At 35.5% G+C, this 23019-nt stretch overlaps 3 protein-coding genes across 4 annotated transcripts; all 3 read right to left on the reverse strand.

Moving 5' to 3' along the window:
- Nucleotides 1-6962: 6962 nt before the first annotated feature.
- On the reverse strand, nt 6963-8660 carry LOC105226652 (uncharacterized). The gene is made up of 4 exons (XM_011205643.4): nt 8468-8660; nt 8252-8403; nt 7744-7928; nt 6963-7595 (listed from the first exon to the last, which is right to left on the reverse strand). The coding sequence occupies exons 1-4, from the start codon at nt 8481-8483 to the stop codon at nt 7160-7162; spliced, it is 789 nt and encodes a 262-aa protein (XP_011203945.1). The 5' UTR covers nt 8484-8660; the 3' UTR covers nt 6963-7159.
- A 1292-nt stretch (nt 8661-9952) lies between these two features.
- Nucleotides 9953-11439, reverse strand: LOC105226653 (uncharacterized). The gene is made up of 4 exons (XM_011205644.4): nt 11225-11439; nt 10996-11165; nt 10741-10931; nt 9953-10676 (listed from the first exon to the last, which is right to left on the reverse strand). Exons 1-4 carry the CDS (start codon nt 11268-11270, stop codon nt 10244-10246), a joined length of 840 nt encoding a protein of 279 aa, XP_011203946.2. The 5' UTR covers nt 11271-11439; the 3' UTR covers nt 9953-10243.
- Nucleotides 11440-12875: 1436 nt separating this feature from the next.
- On the reverse strand, nt 12876-16649 carry LOC105226654 (uncharacterized). Of its 2 annotated transcripts, none has more exons than XM_011205645.4 (4): nt 16519-16649; nt 13755-13939; nt 13518-13702; nt 12876-13447 (listed from the first exon to the last, which is right to left on the reverse strand). In XM_011205645.4, the coding sequence occupies exons 1-4, from the start codon at nt 16523-16525 to the stop codon at nt 13033-13035; spliced, it is 792 nt and encodes a 263-aa protein (XP_011203947.2). In that variant the 5' UTR covers nt 16526-16649; the 3' UTR covers nt 12876-13032. The 2 variants fall into 2 exon arrangements, with proteins under 2 accessions (XP_011203947.2, XP_029406226.2); XM_029550366.2 differs by lacking the exon at nt 16519-16649 and adding an exon at nt 15211-15365.
- Between the last annotated feature and the right edge of the window lie 6370 nt (nt 16650-23019).

Below are 23019 nucleotides of genomic sequence, written 5' to 3' on the forward strand. Positions count from 1 at the left end.
TTGTTTTAATACTTAAACTTTTTCTCTCAGAACTCAGCTGTCACCTTACCTCCTTATATACTAGTATCTCAAATGTGTCCTTAAAATAGTGCAATCACTTTCATTTGACCATGCCGCTGCTTCTCTTCCTGCAAACCGCTGCATGCTTACAAAATGGCCAGTGCATAGTAATTACGGTTGACATTCCCCGTTAACTGCAATTTAACAATTATGCCCCAATTACCGACGATTTAGTATTTAGCTGAGAACAATGCAATTTGCGGTCAAATTTATTGGGCCATAATGGACTAAATATATGAGTAGCTTTGAAACTATACGGAAAGGAAGTAAAGTATGTGGTTGCTAATTTCTACTTAAACGGAGTGGATTTGTTTCTTAATCGGGACATAATACAGCAATTTTACAATATTCGCAGTTAAGCAGGGTTATATGATGGGTGGAGGTGCTTGCAGATTTGGTACGTCAAATGCAAACAAATGACTCACTTTAGAAAAGAAATATGAATAATTTAGAAGTGTTAAAGATAGGTAAGGCTATAGAGAGATATGGGACAAACCTGATACAATGAAAACACAAAAGGAATGTAATCTATACGAATCTAACAGACAAGATATAAGCATAATTTTTAATTATGTTAGGTTACATTGTCCAGCTGTCACGCCATACACAGGCCCACTGATCCTTTTTAACGCTAGATGGCAGCTCGGTTTAATTTTATCCGAAGCTCTTAGATATCTAAGATAAGTTCTAGATAAGGCGAACTTAAAGAGCGACTTGAAGTCTAAATTTCGTACTTGATTTAGTCTCTTGCACTGCGAAACCCCTAGATAACTAAAAAGAGTTCTAGATAAGGCAGAACAGATAAAAAGGAGGTATTCCAGAGTCTCTCTCATGCCTACTTCTATATATTTTTTGCATGTATCGTTCTTATACCCAACCAGTTCCCATTTCATGCGAGTAGGTTGTGACCTATCCCAGCCATTTCGGGAAATTCAATAAGTATTTTTTTTATAGATTTACGTATTTTCTTTATTGTTTCAGTACCCAGATGGATGGCATTTTTCGCAATCTCATCACTATTTCGTTTCCCAGAATTCCTTTGTGAGCTGGAACCTAGTATATGTGCAGCCGCTTTCCAGCAGCCACTACATAACGACAATGCTTTTGTTGGCAGCTGTAGGTAGGGAGCTTTAAAATCCGTCCCACAGTTCCCTTTTACCGAGTCGCTGATGAGTGCTCTCAAGTCGAGCAGAAAATCGTTCGGCTGTCTGTTGTGATTTCAACTTCTCGACGTCGAACTTTAACTGTGATGTGTGTGTGGCGGAGACGTGTCTTCCGTCTATCACAACATGATCGATCTGTTTGGTGGCTTTTCAATCCGGAGACAGCCAGGTAGCTTAATCAATTTTGCTATGTTAGAATCTAGTACTACAGAGGACCATATATCAGGCCACGGCGAAGTCGATCATCCTTAACCCATTTGGGGATGTTTCATCTTGGAGGCTGAATTTACCGATTGTTGTGCCAAAGATACCTTCTTTGCCCAGCCTGGCGTTAAAGTTACCAAGTACGATTTTGACATCGTGGCGGCAATAACTCTCATAGGTGGCCTCATAAAAGTCATCTTTGATCACATCGTCTTTCTCTTCTGTCAGCGATATGTTGAAGAATCTCGCTTTGACGCGGATTGTGGCTGGAGGTTTATCCACCGAGATGAATGCCAGGACTCGGTGACAGAGTCTCTCTCCCAACATGAATCCCACACCGCTCCTTGCGCTCCTTTATATGGCCACTGTAGTAAATGCCCCAAGGACCTAATTCGTCACTAATGTATGAACAACAAAAGCCAGAACACCTGCGAAGCGAATGAAAGACAGAATTGACGACAAAATATCGGAGAGATCCCAAAAAAGTTTAACAGAGACCACTAGTAACGATTTTAGCCTAAAAACAATATTAATTGAACCAGAAAGGTATACAAATTATTTGCCAACTCTAATATCTAGAACACAAGCTGGTTCCAAATTTTTTGGAATATTCTTCGTATAAAATTTCAAAGGAAAATAATATAGCAGTTCCTTGCTTCACCCACAAAACGTCCTAATCGACCAAAGGCAGCATCCTTGTCTTTAGCGCTATATGGCAGCAAAATAATGGCCGCCGCATTTCAATTATATCAAATTGTTGCTTTTATCAGAAATATGTAAATATTTCGTAATATCCGTATTGACACTTACCTTGAAAAAAGAATACTCCCCACGAGCTATATAAAATTAATTTTGTATTTGTAGCGGAAATACAGCGAGTGAAGCGTACGCCGAATTCTGCAGTTTGAATATTAATGAGGCGACGTGACCTACAGGTGCAAGTGAACAAAATGGCGTGCTTTCGCGTACATACATACACATATATATGTAAATTTTTATATACAGTGTTTAAGAAATAAAAAACAAAGGTAAAAATTATTTGTTATTTTTATGGAAGTAAATAAATCAACAGAATAGAAGCACTCAGTTTATGAGATTGACTAGCCCAATAATATTTCGAACACTCTGGATCAGAAAAAAAGGAGAAATTCGAACACCCTAACTAACTAAATAAACCTGAAGAAATACACTGTCGGAAAAGCGCTAAATTGCAATCTAATTCAAAGGATGTAAAATAATAAGTTCTTAAGTTTTGGTTGTGAGAAAGATTTGCATGTAGGATTTTGCTCGGAGTCTCATAGTTTATTAAAGTTTTTAAATAGGTTAGTTCAAGTTTTGAGGTAAATCCTAAAACCGATCTCTCTTGGACAGCGCCTATTGGAGAGCGCCTAAAACTCCTAGGTAATGGATCATAAGATGCTTTCAAAGGTAAGGCGGTCGAGATGTTTCAACCTCAGTATTGCAAAGGCTAAAACGTGGAAGAGAAAGTATCTGAATGTTTTCACCTCACCCTCCTCCATACAACTTCGACAACTTATCTCCAATAATAACCCTTACTATTGCTGCAAGATGAAATTTGATAAAGGAAAGTAGTTCAGAGGATCTGTTGCGTTCTATTCTACTCTAAAAATAATCTCGAGCAGCGTTTTCTACCCGCACGTGAGGTCCGTAGGTTCAGTGCGAGAACGCAAGCTGCCAATGGAGATCTCACTTGATCCCATTGATATATGAGCTTTTCGGCTTTGCAATAGCCATCGATTCCGCTTTGATCAGGCACCCAAACGAGTCGGATGATGGAGTACAAACCATCCCTGACTAGCTTTGAGGTCACAGTTAGCGAACTCAGCGTAAGTATTGCTGCTTTTCTGTCGGAACGAATGTCTGCCTCTCTGAATGAGGCAGCACTTCATAGAAGTGCGTCCCCCGCCACGTTAATAACAGCCACTTTTGCCTGAAAACCACTGTAGTGGTCCAGTAGCTTAAAGCTAAGATTGACACAGCGATCGTTAAAGAGAAGGTTGCAGGGCCTTCCTGCTTAGCTTCAATCCATCAATGAAAAGCTCGATACGCCTGGATTCTCCAGCAATCCTGTCCATGCACATATCTCTCAACGTTATGTGAACAGAGGAAAAGCCGCCACGAGTAGCCTCTATGACATTAGTATATCCGAAGAGATCCAAGTTTTCAGGAATGCAGTTGAGGGTGAAGAAAATTTCGGCGTGTCCTTGTTCGGATCCTTCATATGTCTAGCTTGCCTGAACCTTCACAGGATTACACCTGCCATGTCACGGATGCTATATACATACATACTATGTATATAGCAGTGCAGTCCTCAGTGCATCGGAGATATCTATGAGAGCGGCTCTTTGGAAATGTTCAATATTCTTTGTAAGTATAATCTTTCTCGAACGCCCTCCACTGCTTATATACTCTGAAGATCTATGGTTAGATCAATAGATAATTCTCAGACCGATGACAAGAAGTAACTTCTTCTAGACACTTGGAATGAAAACAAGAACTGGTAAGGATTAGTTACACGTTTATAGGTCCGTGGTCATAAAACTTTTTTAATACTTTGGTAGCATGGTAACAGCAGTACTCCCGAAGGCTTACTTCCCCGAAGAGCATAAGAAACTGGTTTGTTTCGGTTACGTATAAGCCATTGTATGAGGAAAGAACGTTTGTTAAGCTCTGGTTCTTTGACTATATGACCTTTTTTTACTTGATAATACTGCTAAAAAGAGAGGCCACCCAAAAAATGAAAGCCAAATTTCCATTTGCAAGAAATCTATTCACTGTTCCTGAACTTAAAAAATTACAAAAAATAATGTGCTCGCATACGCTGCGATGGTCAACCATTAACAGCTAATTTGAATGTCACGTTCAACTAATTTTCAAGCGCTAACTGCGAATAACCAATGGCTATTAATACAGTTAAGTGGAATGTGGAAATGGTGCACACCTTTTCCAATAGAATTTTCGTTATAATTTTCCACTAATTTTATAATTTTATTGCAACGCCTGTCAAACGTGGCAACGCATTTGGCCATGGACTACACATGGTGTGATTGGCAATACCGCTGAGCCCGCCGTCAGCCGACAGGAAGTGCACGCTTAAGCGCCGTCATGAATAAATGAAAATGCGCGCAGGCTAATGTGGAAGTTTTAACCGCAAGAACGATTTTAAAGTGACCAAATTTGTTTTGCACAAAAAAAATGTTTTTAACATATTCTTTTTGCGTGCTGCGCCTGAAAGTTGGTTAAAACAGATTCAAGTGGTTTACACGCACCGCTTAGCAGCATCGTAAATCACAGCGTAGCGCACACAGACACACACATATACAACGCACTTTTCACTCACTTTGTGCGAGAACCTACTAATTTGAATGACAGAAAGTGAAGGCGAAAAGGATTAGGAACACTCTCACTGACTAATTTACATTTTGTACCCTTCTTTTCGGCGTGGGCAGCAAAATTTTTCCTCGCAGTTTTCGCGATTAATTTCCATTCAGAATGTGTCTGGGAAGATATACATACTCGTATATACATACATACATACACGTACATGTGTATATAGCTGCACATCTATTTGTGTGGGATTCCTTTCGAAAAGCTGTGGTCAGCGACTAATCCAGATTTTTGTATGGCACGGAGGAAAGAAAAATGTTGGAAAATGTTAAAGGCAAGCGTGAGAACTAGCAGCTACCATAATGTGTATGTATTAAAGCACTAAATCCCGAAACAGCATGTTAATCCCGAAATTTCGGGATCCCGAAAATGTATGGTATGTAAAAATAAAGCTTCAGAGCAAGCAGCCACTCTACAGTGTATGTATTAAAGCACTAAATACCGAAACAACTCATTAATCCCGAAAGTTCGGGACCCCGAAAATGTTTGGTATGTAAAAATCAAGCATGAAAACTGGCAACAAACTACTACTATTGTATTTATTTAAGCATTAAGTACGAGTTGATTCGTTAATCCCGATATTTCGGGATCCCGAAAATTTTAAATACTTCAAAATTAAGCAGCCACTTTATTGTGTACATATATGTATACGTATCAAAGCACTAAATCCCGAATAAACTCATTAATCCCAAAATTTCGAGATACCGAAAATATAAAAAACCTCAGAAAATAAAAAAATTGCATCGGTTAAGAAAGTTGACTTCAAAAAAATGTTCAACTAATCCGTGTATGTTTTTAGCATTAAATCACAAAGCCCCCGATTAATCCCGAAATTTCGGGATCCCGAAATGTTTAAGGAGGAACAAAAAAAAGAAAAGAAAGCAAAGTCGGCTAAAAAATTATCCTAAAAAAACTATTAAAATAATGACAACTCGAAATCTCGGGATCCCGAAAATTAAAAAAAAAAAAATAAAACAAAAAAAAAATAAAAAAATACAGCGTTTAAGAAACTTGACTCAAAAAAAATTGTTGAGATAATAACAACTCGAAACTTCGGGATCAACTTCGGGATCCCGAAAGCTTATTTCCACCCACCACTAAAAATAACAGTTCTATATGCTGCATAACTTACATAGTTTGCTAAGACGGACGCTACACACACAACAAGCACACACCGCACCGGAAGCAACTAAACTCAGCGAAAATTCAAATTCAAGCTACAGCAACTGTATCGCCAACCAGCGAGCAACAGTCCATACGCTTGGTCAGCTTAATTGTTAGCAACTTGCCTGTCTTACGCTGCTGACTGCAGCCAATTTCTACGCTGCAGCCAATTTTAGCACTGCTACCACCCGCATACACCGAAATACACACACATATGCGCATCCAGCGCTTCATGCACTTCAACTTCTTCCGGCCACTAGCTTCTCTTCTGCTGACGATAGCGACTTGCTGTGAAGTGGATAAATTGCCCAACATCATGAATTTATTATACAGCTACATGCAGTTCACTTCAGTGGGCATTTTTTTCGGTTGACACCTTCAAGCGTGGGCAGCAGAGCTCAGCTTCTCAACTCGTTCTTGGAGTTGGCTGCACTCTTTTTTGTTTTTGTTACTGCAATTGCGTATAAGCTGCATCAACCGTTTGGAAAAATGCATACTTTGCACACAGTTCCCGTAAACCGCTGACAATAGCAGCAGGAGTCGGCTTCTAAATCTGCTACGTAGCGCGGACTGTCTTCTCTTAGACAGCTGCCTACTGGCCCCGGAGATTAATATTTTGTGTTTGTGGTTGGTAAGCGAAAGTGATAACAAACACTGCTTTCTGGTGTTGTTGTTCTATAGTTGAACTTCTGCCCGAAATTGGAAAGCATAGCTTAAGAACCTTAGATTTTTTATTAAAATAAAGCTTATTTATTTAGGGATATTCTTTAATAAAGAAGAGGACGCCGAAAAAAAAAAATATCATAAACAGGCGGCAATAATCATAAACTTTTGACTTTTCTTTTGTACTTGAACTGCATTTCACGGCCTTTGGAGACCCGGTCACACTTGGAATCTCCAATTGGCGCCAACTCCTCCGAAATATTTCTAAAACGTTACTCAGTGAAAACAACTATTTAAAAGTATATTACATTGTTGTAATTTATTTCTTTTCCTGTATATTTTTGGTTTTCTTAATGTTTTTTTTTTTTAATTTTGTAATTTTTTTTGGTATACCAAACTTTTCAGACCTTAACACATACATACATACGAAAATATTCCAAAGGTAAGCGAGTGTTCTATTAACGCTCGCGTTCTTCACACATCAACAGCCAACAATCTCACACGTATCGTTTATCCCACACCGGATAATATTGATATAAGTAGTTCTCCCTATTGATTTTCTTACGCAAATCGCTTTTTGTCATTAGCGTTGACTTCATATTTCCGCTCTTATGCAAATGATAGAAGCTGCAATGCCGCACCAGCTTGAATTCACTCCACTCTCTTAACGTTAGCTTGCGTTTGTAATCATCCGTCTTGCAGTGACGCAACTCCTTCACCTCCTTATTCAAACAGCGCCTACATATATCCAATTGCGACTTGAAGTTGTGATAGTAATCACCTTCGGGTTGTTCTTGGCAACGGAAACATTTCATATAGTTTCTAGCGCTGCAAAAAACCGGCGTTGCTGGCCAAATTACACGACGTGTGCCGAAAGCGAGACAATACTTGAGACGATCGGGTACTTTTATGTGATATGGATAAGTGGTTGGGCTGGATGGGAAAGAAAGAGTAGCGATAGAAAAAGATCCGAATATGTTTAGATAATGTTAGAGAATAAGGGAGAGTGTTTGATGTATAGCGGTATTAGTTTGGTTGGATAGAGTTCAAAAACCGTGGAGTAATAAGTATGAATACTTACGGAGGTGTCAGAAATGTTGGCTCCTTACTTAAAGCAGCTCCAACATTAAATGGTTTTTTACACTGCTTTATTGGTTTGCCACCTTCTGTGAGGTATTGCCCAACAGCCGGGCTATCGTCGTATCTAGCTCTGGAAAAACGGGGGGTTTGACTAACAAGCGGCGAACAGCCTAACTTTGAGGGGCACTGGGAAAAAAAATAACTTTATTTCTTTGAATTCATTAAAGTTACCAAAGCGAACGACGAAGTTTTCTCACGACAATCGGACTCGACTTTTTTATGCGGTTATCCAACATTCCTATATATACAGAAAGTTAGGCACGTTCAAGAGTCGTTTGGGAGAGTTTCGGATGTATATCATGTCATGATGTCATTAAGTTACGTTAAGCTCTTCTGACCTCTCCAACACCGAATCGCAATCGACATTTTTATTGGTCGCCTTCTCAAATTAACTTCGTTATTCGCTTTTTAAATTTGTAAGTAAATATTCTTGGAATCATCATCATCACCTCTTTGTTTAAACTGCTAAAAGACAAAAGTGACCAATGAGATGTAACGCTGCCTCTCGGCTCGTAGGGCCAGAGCGTATTCCTTCGCTCTTTTTTAGTACCGAAAGCAAGATCTGGTGTTTTAGGTAGTTCAACAACGTACTCGAAGTTCTCTGCAACAATTTTAGAACAATTAGATGTGATAGCATGACGATTTAGTAAAATACGAAATATTACCTTTAGTATCATACATTTTGTTGGCCACACACAATTTTTTTTATAAAAAAAAATATATAAAAAAAAATATTTACAAAAGTTGTATAAAAACGCCGCGGCTAAGAGCGAAATGAAACACAACTATTCTCTAATGACTGTCCGAGCCAAAAAAGAAATTTGTAATGAAGCATTTTTTGATTTTTATTTTCGAGAAACTTCACAAAAATATTGTAAAATAGTTCAATGTAACTACGATGAACGAATCAAGAACCTTGTTAATGATATTTTTTTGCTTTGGCATAAGTATAGCTTTACGTATACATATATCATTTTGTTGAAGCTTCTCCCACGTGATTGTCCCTTGTCCTCTTGCGATCCCCATTCGGAAGCTGAGCATAATTACCATACTTGCGCGATCGCAAGGTTTTCCTATATGAAGGGTATGTCTAGTTTCTAGGCGAATGGTTTGTAATCGTAGGAGGAAGCATCGAAAGCCGGAGTACGGGAATTTAATCCACTAAACCTAACCTACTTCCATCTCATGTGTCTCCCTTGGGACCACTGGACTAAGTATTACTTCAGGGGGCTAGACGAATGGCTATGATAAATATTTTGTCCTCCTAGTACTTCCTTCTATACAGCCCTGGTTTCGCGACACTAAGGTTCTGGCAACTTGACTGCAACGCTTTGACTCAACCAGGTACTACCCAGTTTCGGACTTAGTCGTCTTAGAAGATGTGTGATGAACTCAGATATTTTTTTTCATATTTTAGAAGTCCAAGCATCCTAGCTCTAACGCTTTCAACCAACCAGGTATCACACGGACTTAGTCGTCTTAGCAGATTTATGTTTGTCACAGAGACTTTTTTTCGGATGTTCAAACATCTATGCTCAACGCTTTCAATCAACTTAGCACTATCCAGTTTCGGATTTAGTCGACGTAGAAGTTTTGTGAGGGCCTCAGAGATTTCTTTCAATATTTGAAGCTTCAAGCATCTAGGATCTAATATTTTCAATCAGCTAGGTACTATTCAGTTTCGGACTAAGTCGTTTTAGAAGATTTTAATGGTCTTAGCGAGTTTTTTTTAATATTTGAAGGATTATTTCGTATTTCGGAGATTCAAGCTTTCAGTCAACTAGATACTAATCTGCTTCGTACTTAGTCGTCTTAGAAGATTTTTTATGGGCTCAGAAAGTATTTTTCAATACATGGAGGATTATTTCGTATTTCTGACGTTCTAATATCTTAGTCCAAACGCTTTGAGTCTACCAGGCAGGTTCGGGCTTAGTCGTCTTAGGAGATGTTTAATGGTCTCAGTGAGTTTTTTTCAATATGTGAAGGCTTATGTCTTTCGTATTCCGGAGATTCAAACATGTAGGCTGTAACTCTAGTCAACAACAAAACTGTTCACTTTCGAACTTAGTCATCTTAGAAGATTGCTGATGGTCACTAATCTTAACCTATAAAATAGACATGTAATGAAAATAAAAGCAATATAATTGGTTTGCAATAAATTTTTACTTTCATTGAGTACAATGTGAGATTACAATTAAGATCTTCAAGGACACAGTTAAATATTATAATTTTTTTTTTTAATTTTGAACTAGTTTTTATAATTTTTTTATTTGTATTGCTTTGTGAATTTTTATATATTTTTTTAGCTTTTATTTAATTTTAATATTTTTTCTTGCAATTTTGTGTTTTATATATATTTTATTTTCTTTTTTTTGTATATTTTGACTTTTTCTTATTTTCACCGCCTCTTTGAACTTTATGCCTTGAGCTGTGGCCGATCTTCAATATTGCACATACCACTTCAACAGCGTGTCGTATGACTGCAAGTAGTTTTCCACCCGATTTTTCAAGCGCAAAGTGGTGAGTGGAAACTTGTTTACCGCTAAGTTGCCGTAGTAGTGTTTGTGGTAGAAATGACACCAACGCGCCGGCTTGAATTTACCCAACTCACGCAGCCGGCTTGAACGTTTCAAACGATTATACTTACAATTATTCAACTCTGCGAGTTCTGCATTCATACACCGCCGACAAAGGTCCAGGTGCACGTTGAAATTGTGATAGTAGTCACCGACTGGCTGAGTTTGGCATTTAAAACACCGTGACTTATTTTCATTGCCACAGAAGACGGCGTAACCTGGTACTACGTAACGCTGTTTACCGAAACCCATCTCGACTTGCTGGACGCGTCGTCGGTACAGATAGTAATCGCAAGGTCTGCGAGGAAAGGTAAAAAAAAGTATTTTTAAATTTATTCACCAACACAACATCCTACTATTACGATGGTCCGATGGGTTTGCCCGATGGCAGCCTAGATCTAGCATCGCTGGTATTAAATGGATAGCTCATTTTGACGGCTTTTTCTGGTCTCACAAAATCGTAGGCATTTGGTGCAGGATACTTTGATTCGGGTGGCAATTTGAAACGCGGCGAACGATTGGCCATAGCGGTGTAGCCACGTTTTGAGGGATACTAAATTGTGTAAACTTACAAATCGTAGAAACTTTTACCGTTATCTTAGATATATATACATTACATTGTGCAATAGGCCATATTTATAAGCGGGTGTCTCAAGTTGTTCCCTTATGATAAACTTCACTCTTGCTCTTCTTCTTTTATCGAGTGTCGATTTGCGTGTGAAGCGTTCCGTGCCGGAGCCGAAAGCGATTTCGGGCTTTTTAAACTCCGCAACGACATAGGGAAACTCTAATGATTATTCCAATTATTAGTTAACTTTTAGGTTAGGTGGAAAATAGAGTTTTCACCATTTATTTTATTTTCTAGTTCTAGTGCTGCTTCCGCCGAGAACATTGAAAGTTTATAAAGTCACTCTAACTGTTTTGAGAGAAATATATGATCCAAAAATGTGCGAAATTTGTAAGGCCAGAAATTGGAAAAAAAATCGGACAATTTTCTTTTAAGCCAAACAAAAGAAAACACAATTCTAAATTAATTTTGAATATTGACACATTACGGATGTTTGATTTGTTGGGAGATGCCATATTTAAGATTTATTTAAAAGTAAAAAAATAGTGGTCTGAGCCACAAGTTGTGTATATACCCTAAGGAGGCCTTCATATGTTTACAGTAATTCTCGAAACATTTTAAAAGCTTTTTATTTTAAATCCAAAAAAACTTTTTTGCGAGCTTTAAACCTTTATACTTTTTTGTACATTCAGAATCTAACTTGATATTGATATGCATAATATAAAAAGCACCTTAAAGCACTTTATCTTTAAGAACATTCTCGCACGTAACTTTCACTTTTAGGGAGCTTTAAAGCTCTCCTTTTCGGCATATGAGTTACTTAGCGCAAATCAGCTTGTATCGTCCAAAATTTCTACGTTGCCGTACTAAGGTCGTAAAAACTAAACGTCAACAATGAATAATGACCACTTGAGCTTTCAGTCATGTTGTGCTTTCAGTTGGAAATACACCTTAGATGAAAGTTATTCACAACAAAGTTTGACAACATCAGTATACAAGAGATCTTTGGAAGAGCTTTCATCTTTAATCTTTCTTTGATCTTAAGTTTGGATACCTGAGCTTTGTTTCATTTGGTGCTTTCTGTTGGAAACACTTCTGAGAAGAAATTTGTTCACATCGAACCTTAGATTGAAAAGCTCTATAGAAGAGCTTTCATGATTTTTGGTAATATGAGCTATTTAATACATATTAGAATGTGTCGCCCAAGATTTCGGAACTTATATGCCTTGCAGAGGTCGTAGAAACTAAACGTCTACAATCAATAATGGCTTGAGTTTTCAGTAATTTTTGCTTTCAGTGGGAAATACTCATTAGATAAAAATTAATCGCAACAATGTGTATTCAAAAGTTCTTTGGGAGAGCTTTCGTCTTTAATCTGCAGCGAATAATGTTTAATAACTGAGCTTTGGAGCTTTCAGTTAGAAATTGTTTTAAGATTTACATAATTCAAAACAAAGTTTCATAACCTTAGTTTTCAAAAGCTCTTTGGAAGAGCTTTTACGCTTTTTGGTTATTTTAACTACTTTATACATATTTGAATGTATCGTCCAAAATTTCTAAGTTTTTAAGCCTCAATGAGGTCGTAAAAATCAATCTTCACTAAATGTCAATAATGACTTCTAGAGCTTTCAGTTAATGTGTGCTTTTAAGTGGAAATACTCCAGACGTGAAAATTATTCGTAGTAAAGTTTGACAACCTTTCAAGCCATTTCAAAGTTTTCATTTTTCGAAGCTTTCGCTGCCGTTTTTCTTAAGCATCCATACCTACAACTTGATAACTTAACGTAACTTGTATTAATTGATCCTCAACGTTTAAATTTCTCCTTTCAGAAGAAAATTATTCACAACAAAGTTTGATAACATTATTATGCAAAAGCTTTTTGGAAGAGCTTTCACTGTTCAAAGCTTTCGTTAAATTTTTCTTAAGCATTTTAGTTTTAGTAGAAAAATATTTATTAATTGCATTTATAAAGCACAAAAATGCTTTTATTGCTACACAGAGCTTTTCTAAATTCTTTATAAAAGATTACGATCTATCTCTGTATGTAAATATGTAGCACAGAGTTGCATTTCATGACGCCACGCATCAGCGCTTCTTAAACATGTAAATATAATTTTCCGTTTTGATTTTATAGCGCAACGTTGATGTGGGCATATGTTGAATGGCCGCCGTCGTACCCTGATGATCGTGGAAGAAGTCGCAGTATCTCACCGGTCGATATAGACTCAATTCGGTGCGCATGCGTGCACGATAGAAGAGATCGGTGGAGCAGCGCTTCAACATTTTCAACTGTTTATTCATGCAGCGACGACACATATCCAAATTCAATTGAAATTGATGGAAATAATCGCCGACCGGAGTTTTATTGCACTTGGAACATTTTGCAATATTCACGGGTGTGCAAATAACGGCAACAGCTGGCCAAATGATACGTCGCGAACCGAAAGCGGAGCATATGTTGAGACTGGCTCGAGGTTGATCGGCCGCATAATCAGCTGGACTGCAGAAAACAACAAAAAAAATGTGTTATATAATACAACAATAAAAGTAACGGTATCACTTTAACTCACCATGGTGTTACGAGTTTCTTTATTTGTACACGTTTCGTGCCAATATTGAATGGGCGTGCGGCTTGTTTGATTTTCTTCTTCGGTTCGACATTGTAAGCGCCAATTGGGGGAAAGCGTGATATATCAGTGGGCGGTAGGCGTGGCAATTTACTAGCAAACGATGAATAACCATACGCAGATGGATACTAAAGAAGGGAAAAGAATTTCAGAAAGGAATGAGACAATAGTCTTACTTACTTTCTTATCTAAAGCCTCCTTGCTGTGCACATACTCGAATGGACCGGGAAAATCACGCACTTCACCTTGGATTTTGCGCATGAATGATGAGAGACCTGGTCCCGATATAGGCAACGTAATACGCTCCATGCAAGATCCGAAGGCAACACGTGGAATTTCTGGCGGATTCACCACATAAATAAAGCCTAGTGGGAAGAGAAGGAGGGAACAAAGATTTATAAATTTATAGTATATATTGCAATATTTTGAGCTTAAATGAGCTTTTGCTTTTGTTACTACTCCGAGCTTTCTATAATTTTTGTTGACTTGGAAGGCAGCTGAACTAAAGTATGCTTTCTGAGTGAGCTTAAAAGCTTTCTTTAATCATTTTTCACTATGTCCTCAAAGCTGAATAGAGTTTCGTTTCTACTGTATTGAATTTAACGGTCGTTTTCGAAAGCTTTTATGTTTTTCAATATCAAAAAGTTTTCCCCAAACAGGAACGACTCAAGATTACTTAGTCTTAACAATTTTTCTTTTGCGAAAAAACACAATTTTACTATAGATTAAATTTTTTTTCTGAAAAAAAGCGTTTGAGCTTTTGTAATTTTAATTAATAATAACGGATTCAGATCGCAATCGAGCATAAAACCTCGCTTTTTAGTTAGGAATGCAACGAATTCATTGAAATCCTGAAATTAGTTGTGTATTTTTAGAGTTTTTTTCTAAGAAGCTTTTATGTGCCACTTAAGAGCTTTCACTTTGTTGAATGAATTGCTTTACTTAAACGCTGAAATTAGATGTGTATTTTGAATACATTTTCTTCCAAAGAGCTTTTATTTGACGCTTAAGAGCTTTCACTATGCTATAGGTTTTTTCAAATTCTTTGAAAGTTGATTACATTTTTTAGTTAGTTTGGAGTTTATTATAAATCCACAATTTAATATTCCATTTTTTTTGGATTAAAGAAAAAAGCTTTTAATTTTTATAAATATTTTTTAGAACAGTTAAGTATAAGTATATATTCTACTCATATTCATATCGCTATTGAGCATAAAATTTAAATTTTCAATTATGGATACGATGGTTGTATTTAAACGCTGAAATTAGTTATACTATAATTTTCATAATTGTCTGAGGAGCTTTTATTTAACACTTAAGAGCTTTCAATTTGTTGAATAACGAAATAGAAGAAATGTCTTTATTCGCCACGGTGAAATTAGTTGTGTGTTTATAAAGTTTTACTTTAAAGAAGCTTTCATTCATTTAAGAGCTTTCACTATGATGAAGCTTTTTCTTTCATTTTCATCTTGTCTCTTAATTACATTTTTTGCTAAACTTTTTCTTTAGTTAATAATCATTATCTTATAATTTCAAATTTATGAAAGCTTCATAAGCTTCACTCCTGTTAAATATCCTTATCTCTTCAACTAAACCACTTTTATATGATATTATATTACATTTTTAACTAAATTACTTTTATCCGCTCTCGCCCGCGCTGTTATCAACTGCGTCTCGCGTCGTTGCGCCCTCAAAGCCTCTCGCTCGTGTTTCGTTAACTTTTTAGCAAACATAGCGTCACCACTATCGAAATCGAACTAACGCTTAGCAAGCTAATGAAATAACTGTACGCACTGCAACCAATGAACCCAGCGAAATTAACGGCAAATCAAACCCTCGAAGTAGGTCACCCATGGGGAAAAGCGCGTACATACGTGCAAAAATATATATTATATATTCATAAGTGTATGCGTTCAGTGCAATTAGCCACCCGCAGGCATATGCTCACGCAACAGATTTTCGCACGCACATCCTTTTCCAATATTCATTGGCAGTTTAGACAATTTATTATTGTTACTCCTGCCTTTATACTTCGTACTTTAACTGTATATATGTATGCATGATTATATATACTTCGTCGTAAGTATGTTGAAATCAATAGGGCTATTAATCGTCAAGTCAAAGCGAAGGAAATTTTCTGGTACGAGCACTCTCTTACACTATATATTCTAGTATATGAAGGTGCTCCTAAAGAGGAAAGTCGATGTTGTCAAATTTGACCATAGATTCTATGAAACTTTTACCTCAGAGCACTATTTTTGAAAGTCTAATATTGAAGATGTTTCCTAAGGCTAAAACCGATTTTGGATTCCATAGGTTCCATAGAACTTTTATCTCGATTGTGTATACCTACTTTTGGTAGTCTAATTCAATACCTCACTAAGCTAGATGTAGTAGCTGCTGAAAATAACCCAACATTTACTTTGTTTAAAATCCATCGTCGCTCTGGAATTTTACCACGAAGATAATTTCCAAAAAGTTGTCTGGCATCTTAACAAGGACACTTTTGCACCAGAAGATGAGACTCAACTTACACCAATCCCAAATATTCTGTTTAAGGGAACTGTCTTACAATTTCAGTTGGATCCAAAATCGGTCTTACTATTTTTCATGGAAAGGGGTACACTTCTTATAAACTTGTATGACTTGTAGACTTATATGCATAGCTTCCGAAAACAAATCCCTATCCAAAGAAAAAACAAAAAACAAAAAACAAAAAAAACTAAAGTTCTAAAATGCGTCGATCCAGAGATACTACAAGTTTAGCTTTATGGCGAATGTTTGAAAACAGTTTTTTTTTTTATATACTTCGACTGTTCTATATTAAATGTTTATATTATTTTATGCGCTTGCAAGCCCCCACAGACTCACATCTCCCGATTAATAATCTCCTCTTTTCATCTATATTTCACATTAAAAAGTATCGCTTGCACTCAAAACTCACCTTCCATTGTATTAATTCGTGGACACTACTAAAAATAAGTTTCTATAAAATAAAATAAAAACGCGGATAACGGATATTTTATATATCTGTTGAAGGAATATTCAATTGTATTTTTAAAAATATATCATAAACTATGACAGTTATGATTTTTTGATGTTACCACATGGACGCGATAGTTCATTAAGAGTGTTCTTAATGCAGCTAAGCACACGGATTCAAGGCTTGAATTGTTCTGATGGACTGTGCTCATGATATTCTAGTAGAAGTATAGTCGACAGTTGTCAGCGAAATTGTCGAGTGTCTCAAATGGAATCTATGGGATAGACTATCTTAAGTCTTTTTAGGCACTGATACATACGAGGTATGACAATTAAGTTATGAGACTGATTCCATAAAAACCATGTATTTGAAAATTATTCTACAACTCTGCCATCCCCTTCAAAGTAGTCCCCTTGGGCAGCTACATCGTATACAGCGATTCCAGCATGTTTTCCATGCTTTCTGGAACGTTTCGACTGGGATGTCCGCGAGTCACGGTTTACCACAAGCGCGGCAATAAAATCAGTCTCATTACTTAATTGTCAAAACTCGTATGCTGAGCTGAATAAATGATGAAAAAAATAAACAAGTACAATTTTGCAATTTGGGAACATAGCTTTATTATATTATAGTTATCTAGATTACGTTTTACTGAAAATGTGGAAATAAGCCGAAATAAGTAGAAAATTTATAGAAAACTCAGGAACCTCTTAAATAAATATAATTAAAACCCCAATGTTGTAACATTGCTATCATATAGTCCATTGATAAGTTCAAGGATTTCTTTTATCAGGATACGACGACAGTCATCGTTGAAGCATTGCCAGAAAAATAAGGTTAAGTCAGGCTCTATCGATACTTTTGACAAAAGATAATACTGTAGCCAAGCAGAAAAAGTTTATCCAACACTTAGTAGACTTAGGCTGCATCTTCGTGCCTATGCGCGATTTCCTGCTCTCTCTGTGATTTAGTCCACCAGCCGTCGAGGGAAAGATGTTTTTGGGAACTGAAAAAAATATAAAATCAGTAAAATTTTTCTTTGGAAAAAATTAAATATTTTTCGAGCTACACGCGATCTCTGAATGCGTTGAAGAGTCCTCCACTGTCGAAGTGTACCTCGAAGTGACATCCAATTGGGCACATAGAAGCAGTCTAGTCGTTAACCCAAGTAAAACCTAACTTGGGGTATATAAGATAACGTGCCTTTCACCCCTTTTCCCCTTCGGAAGTTCACACGAATGCGGAAAGGCTTAAAATCTTTCCGATAGTTGCCAAAGTTGTAGGTGGAGGTTGAGACGGAAATGTCTATGCACTTTCTCCTTCCCGTACAGCCTTTAAAAACTGAAGCTGTAAGACCTCGGTAATCTTAGCTTCGGCGAACCAGAAGTTCAGTTGTGTCTTTGATATTAGCCGTCTAAGCAAATTGGTTATAAATTCAAAGCGCTTGGTCGATCTGTAAAGATCTTATGATGCAGTTTATAAGTACCACATCGGACCGACGTTTTAAGATGCTCGTGCGAGAACTCTCTTAGGATAGATCTACTAACCTAACCTAATCTTCACTGCTTTAGTGACATTAGTAAAGAAGGCCGGTCTTCAAAAAAAATCCTCTGCCAGAAGATAATGAAGAAGACTACACTTTAGAAGGCTATAACTTAAAAACTACTTGAGATTAAGTAATGAATTCATATTGTTTTCAATTATGAATACGATGACTTCATTCAAACCCTGAAATTCTCCTAAGGAGCTTTCGACACTTAAGAGCTTTCACTTTTTTTGGTTAGATACGATGGCTTTATACAAACGCCAAAATTAGGTGGGTATTTATATAGTTTTTCTACTTAAAAGCTTTCATATGACACTTGAGAGATTTCACTATGCTAGAGCTTTTTCAAAATTCTTTAAAAAATTCCTTAAATGGTAATTTTATATTTTTCATTTGGGTTGGGTTTTATTATAGAATCACAATTTAGTACTCCAGATATTTTGTTTTAAACAAAAGAGCTTTTAAATTTCATCAATATTAACAACAGCGGTTATGTTTAAGTTTATAATATCTAACTTTTTTATAAATGCGATGACTACATTCATTCATATTTATTACAAGTATTAGTTGTGTCTTTATATAGTTTTTCTTCTAAGCAGCTTCCATTTGACGCTTGAGAGCTTTCACTATGCTAGAGCTTTTTTCAAATTTCTTGAATGTTGATTAAATTTCATAACTGAAAATGCTATTTCTTCCTACTCGTCCTCCTTATACAAAGAAGATCGGTATATAATGACTTCAAATATCTTTCTAAACACTGTTATAGCTTTATTACTCTTATCAATACATGTCTCCGGTTAAGTTATATGGAAATCTGTCTCCTTTTTTCTCTCACACTTAAACTTTTATTTCTCGTTGAGTAGCCAATTTAGAATATAAAGAACAGCCACTGTGATGTATCTATAAAATAAAGCAAATACAACGCAGCAACTGTTCCCTGCACTTAAATGGCGGTTTTCACACAAAAATATTCTAAAAGCACACAAAATTTTTTATATATAAATTAATTTGTTGTTTTCTAACGAACGCAGTATAAAGGAAAATCACTGTGATATATTCTTTAAAGTGTACGTATATCACAACGAACGTTCCTTTTAGCGCGTCGTTAGTTATATATTAATATTATAAAACATTGAGCTTTCACCACACACCATTGAACTCACATTTACTTTACTAAAGCTTTCACTTGACTAAAATTTTAAGCTTTTCACTTCAATTTGAGCTTACACTTTTCACCCATAACTTTAAACGAACACGCTTTCACTAAACAAAGCACACTTTCACTTCACTAAAGCTTTAAGCTCACATGTTTTCGCGTAATATTGTTTTTCCACCACTTAATGTTGTTTTCGTTGCAACGAGCTGCAATGGTTGTCTAGCTTTATGAGCAAATAAATCATCAAAGCTAGGCCACCAAAGAAGCTAACTGCTTCGCTAAAAGTTCAATGTGGCAAGCTTTCACAAAATCTACCATTTTTGTGTGGCATTTACTTCAAAATTACTACACTTATGTTGTTGCTTCCTATATATGAAATTATGGGACAAACTTTACCCAGTGATGCAGAAAACAAGCACCAATACTGAACAAAGTTAGTCCAATAATTGTATAGGTTAGATAGGTGAGATTGGAAAAGAGTCACACTGCACCAATATTTTTAATAATTTTTTTTTTAATATTTATTTTAAGTAGTAGTGACCATTTTAAGTATAAGGAACAGCCACTGTGATATACATGAAGAAACTACATCACTGCAACCATTCCTTTTACTTAAATGGTATATTTTAAGAGCAATAAATAATTAACCAATTTGGACTTACGTTGTTTTTAAGCAAACGCATTAACAAGGAAAATCACTGTGATATAGACTTGCAAAATACATATACCACAACGATCGTTCCTTTTAACGTGTTTGTCAGGCAGCGAAAAGTATGACACAAAAGCACAGCATGCAGCTTTCATTAACAAAAGCTCACCATGGAAATTTTCACTGATTTTCTAATTTTATAAATTAAATTTTTTTAAATTTCTAAATTTTCAGTGCCAGTGTTTGTGACTTTTTAATGAAAGCGGCAGAAAAACGCTCAAAGAAGCTTTCACTGACAAAAGCTCGTCACGGTTATTTGCACTGACTTCTAAATTGAATTCCTACTTTTATTTTTTTAAATTGCTAAATTTTCAATGCGAGTATTTATGTATTTTTAATGAAAGCGTCATAAAAGCACGCTAAGCAGCTTTCACTAACAAAAGCTCCTCACGGAAATTTTCACTGACTTCAAAATTAAATTTATACTATATAATTCTTTGAAATTATTACTTTTCTGTGCGAATATTTATGCCTTTTTGTTGAATCATCTAGCTTTCACTAAAAAAAACTAATCACGAAAATTTTCACTGACTTCTAAATTAAATTTATACTATTTATTTCTTTAAATTTCTTACTTTTTTGTTGAAAGCATCACAAAACCTCACCAAGCAGCTTTCACTAACAAAAGCTCAACCCCCAAAACTTTCACTTTTTTATATCATAATTATATTACTACACTTTTTTATGTCAAACCAACACTATGGATTGCGCTACAATGAACTGCAATGGTTGCCTAGCTTTATGAGACAAACGATCACTGAAAGCTCGCCTGCCAAAGTAGCTAATTGCGTTCCCCTGTAACTTGAATGTGGCTTTCATACTTTACTACACTTAGACCATTTAAAGTTGTATTTGTTTTAAAATTATAGCACGAGTGTTCGGTCTAGTCACTAGACTTCTATACTATAATAAGCGACTAGGCCGACAATCGCTGTTTAATTTTAAAATCATCAAGTTCTTTATATATATTTATTATTATATATTTCACACTATCCACTCGTCATTGTGAGACGCTTTTCAGTATGCTGCTGTCTGTTAACCACTTTTAAAGGCACACTGTGCCCAGTGTTGATTCAAACAACGTCTCGCAACAAACTGTTGCACGCTGTGCCTTAAAAACTGATCTAAAAAAATAAAATTGTTTAACACTAGAAGGAAACACATACTTTTGGAACACGCTGTAGTTTGATACTGTTGGCATTATAGGACAAACTTTACCCAGTGATGCAGAAAATTGTACAGGAGTTGACACCACAGCTGAATATAGTTTGCCGTATAATATTGCTTTAGTGAAATGGCGGAAGTTAAAAAAATTAAAATTTTTTGTTTTTGTTTAAATATGCAATTCGGTTAATATTTCCATTTTTGTTTAAATACGAAAATCACTTAAATTCCCCTTTTTTTGTTTATACACGAAATTTAGTAAAATTAATTTTTTGGTTTTTGCTTATCCAAGAAATTTTGTTAAATTTATATATTTAATAAAGTTAAATTCACTCAATTTAAATTTTTAAGTTTTTCTTTAAAAAAGAAATTTAGTTAAATTTGTATATTTTTAATGTAAATTTCACTTAAATTTTTAGGTTTTTGTTTAAATGCAAAATTAAATTTATAAAAAAATTTAATGTAAAATTAACTCAAATTATATTATTTTGCTGTTTATTTAAATGCGAAATTCACTTGCTCTTCACTTTTGATCCTAAAATGACACGATCACTGCGACGATCTGCTGCATTGTGATAATCCGTCAACCGCTGCGCCACTATTTATACCAAAAACAAAGGTCACCGTGTCGCTTATCCTTTGTAGTTTCATTACCTTACCTTACCTGCCTTCATTAATGGTTTGTATTTCCAGGTAGTATTGTTGTTGTAAACATTTAATGGCATGTTTTGACACTTATCCTTATTTTTCAAGAAACATGCTAAAAATTATTCTCGTTTTATATGAAAAAAATAATTTAAATGAACAAAAAAAAATTTATAAAATATTTAATTGCAGAAAAAATGTTTGAAAATTTAGTATGTAAGTATATTTATATTGTAAATGTACTTATAAGGCTTGTAAAAGGTCAAAATATAGACAGAAATAAAATTAGTTGAAGGTATTTAAATTAGTTTATATAACCATATCTATTTAAAACGATTTTTGATTTCTGAGACCCCTATTTGTATGTATGTATATTAGGGTGCTCCAAAAAAAATTTTTGATTTTTTTTTCACCCCCTCAAATGTTTGTGATTGACAAACAAAAAATCCTCGCTCATGCGAGGCACCGTAGCTTAACTCTAAGCAGTCGCTATTTTATTTTTAGGTTCCCATACATTTAACATAGGAATTTTCGTTTCACAATTTCACCAACAAATTTTCGTTTCTCAAAAATAACCATCACATATTCAAAAAGTTCACTTTTCAAACCATTCTAAAAACTAACACTACAAGGAACAGCCACTGTGATATAAATAAAAACAAAAACTACATCACCACAACCATTCCTTTTACTTAAATGGTATAGTTTAAGAGCAATAAATTATTAACCAATTTGGACTTACGTTGTTTTTAAGCAAACGCATTAACAAGGAAAATCACTGTGATATAGACTTTCAAAATACATATAACACAACGATCGTTCCTTTTAACGTGTTTGTCAGGCAGCGTAAAGTAAGACACAAAAGCACAGCAAGCAGCTTTCACCAACTAAAACTCACCATGGAAATTTTCACTGATTTTCTAATTTTATAAATTAAATTTTATTTTATATATCTTTCAATTTCTAAATTTTCAATGCGACTGTTTATGCCTTTTTGATGAAAGCGGCAGAAAACGCTCAAAGAAGCTTTCACTGACAAAAGCTCGTCACGGAGGTCAAAATATAGACAGAAATAAAATTAGTTGAAGGTATTTAAATTAGCTTATATAACAACATCTTTTTAAAACGATTTTTGATTTCTGAGACCCCTATTTGTATGTATGTATATTAGGGTGCTCCAAAAACAATTTTTGAATATTTTTTTCACCCCCTCAAATGTTTGTGATTGACAAACAAAAAATC

Source organism: Bactrocera dorsalis, chromosome 3, assembly GCF_023373825.1.
Source record: "Bactrocera dorsalis isolate Fly_Bdor chromosome 3, ASM2337382v1, whole genome shotgun sequence".
NCBI classification, from domain to species: Eukaryota; Metazoa; Arthropoda; class Insecta; order Diptera; family Tephritidae; genus Bactrocera; species Bactrocera dorsalis.

Excerpts from the sequence above, each read along its gene's own strand:
- LOC105226652 (XM_011205643.4), bottom strand. Across the intron at positions 7,929-8,251 it reads TTAGCAGTTTAAACAAAGAG|TGCCCCTCAAAGTTAGGCTG; the intron begins GTGATGATGATG and ends TTTTTTTCCCAG. Across the intron at positions 7,596-7,743 it reads CCAACATTTCTGACACCTCC|CCCAACCACTTATCCATATC; the intron begins GTAAGTATTCAT and ends TTTCCCATCCAG.
- LOC105226653 (XM_011205644.4), bottom strand. The coding sequence starts at position 11,270 with ATGTTCTCGGCGGAAGCAGCACTAGAACTAGAAAATAAAATAAATG. Across the intron at positions 11,166-11,224 it reads ACTAGAAAATAAAATAAATG|AGTTTCCCTATGTCGTTGCG; the intron begins GTGAAAACTCTA and ends AATAATCATTAG. Across the intron at positions 10,677-10,740 it reads GGCAAACCCATCGGACCATC|ACCTTGCGATTACTATCTGT; the intron begins GTAATAGTAGGA and ends CTTTCCTCGCAG.
- LOC105226654 (XM_029550366.2), bottom strand. The coding sequence starts at position 15,307 with ATGTTTGCTAAAAAGTTAACGAAACACGAGCGAGAGGCTTTGAGGGCG. Across the intron at positions 13,940-15,210 it reads GCGGGCGAGAGCGGATAAAA|GCTTTATTTATGTGGTGAAT; the intron begins GTAATTTAGTTA and ends TCTTCCCACTAG. Across the intron at positions 13,448-13,517 it reads AAGAAACTCGTAACACCATG|TCCAGCTGATTATGCGGCCG; the intron begins GTGAGTTAAAGT and ends TGTTTTCTGCAG.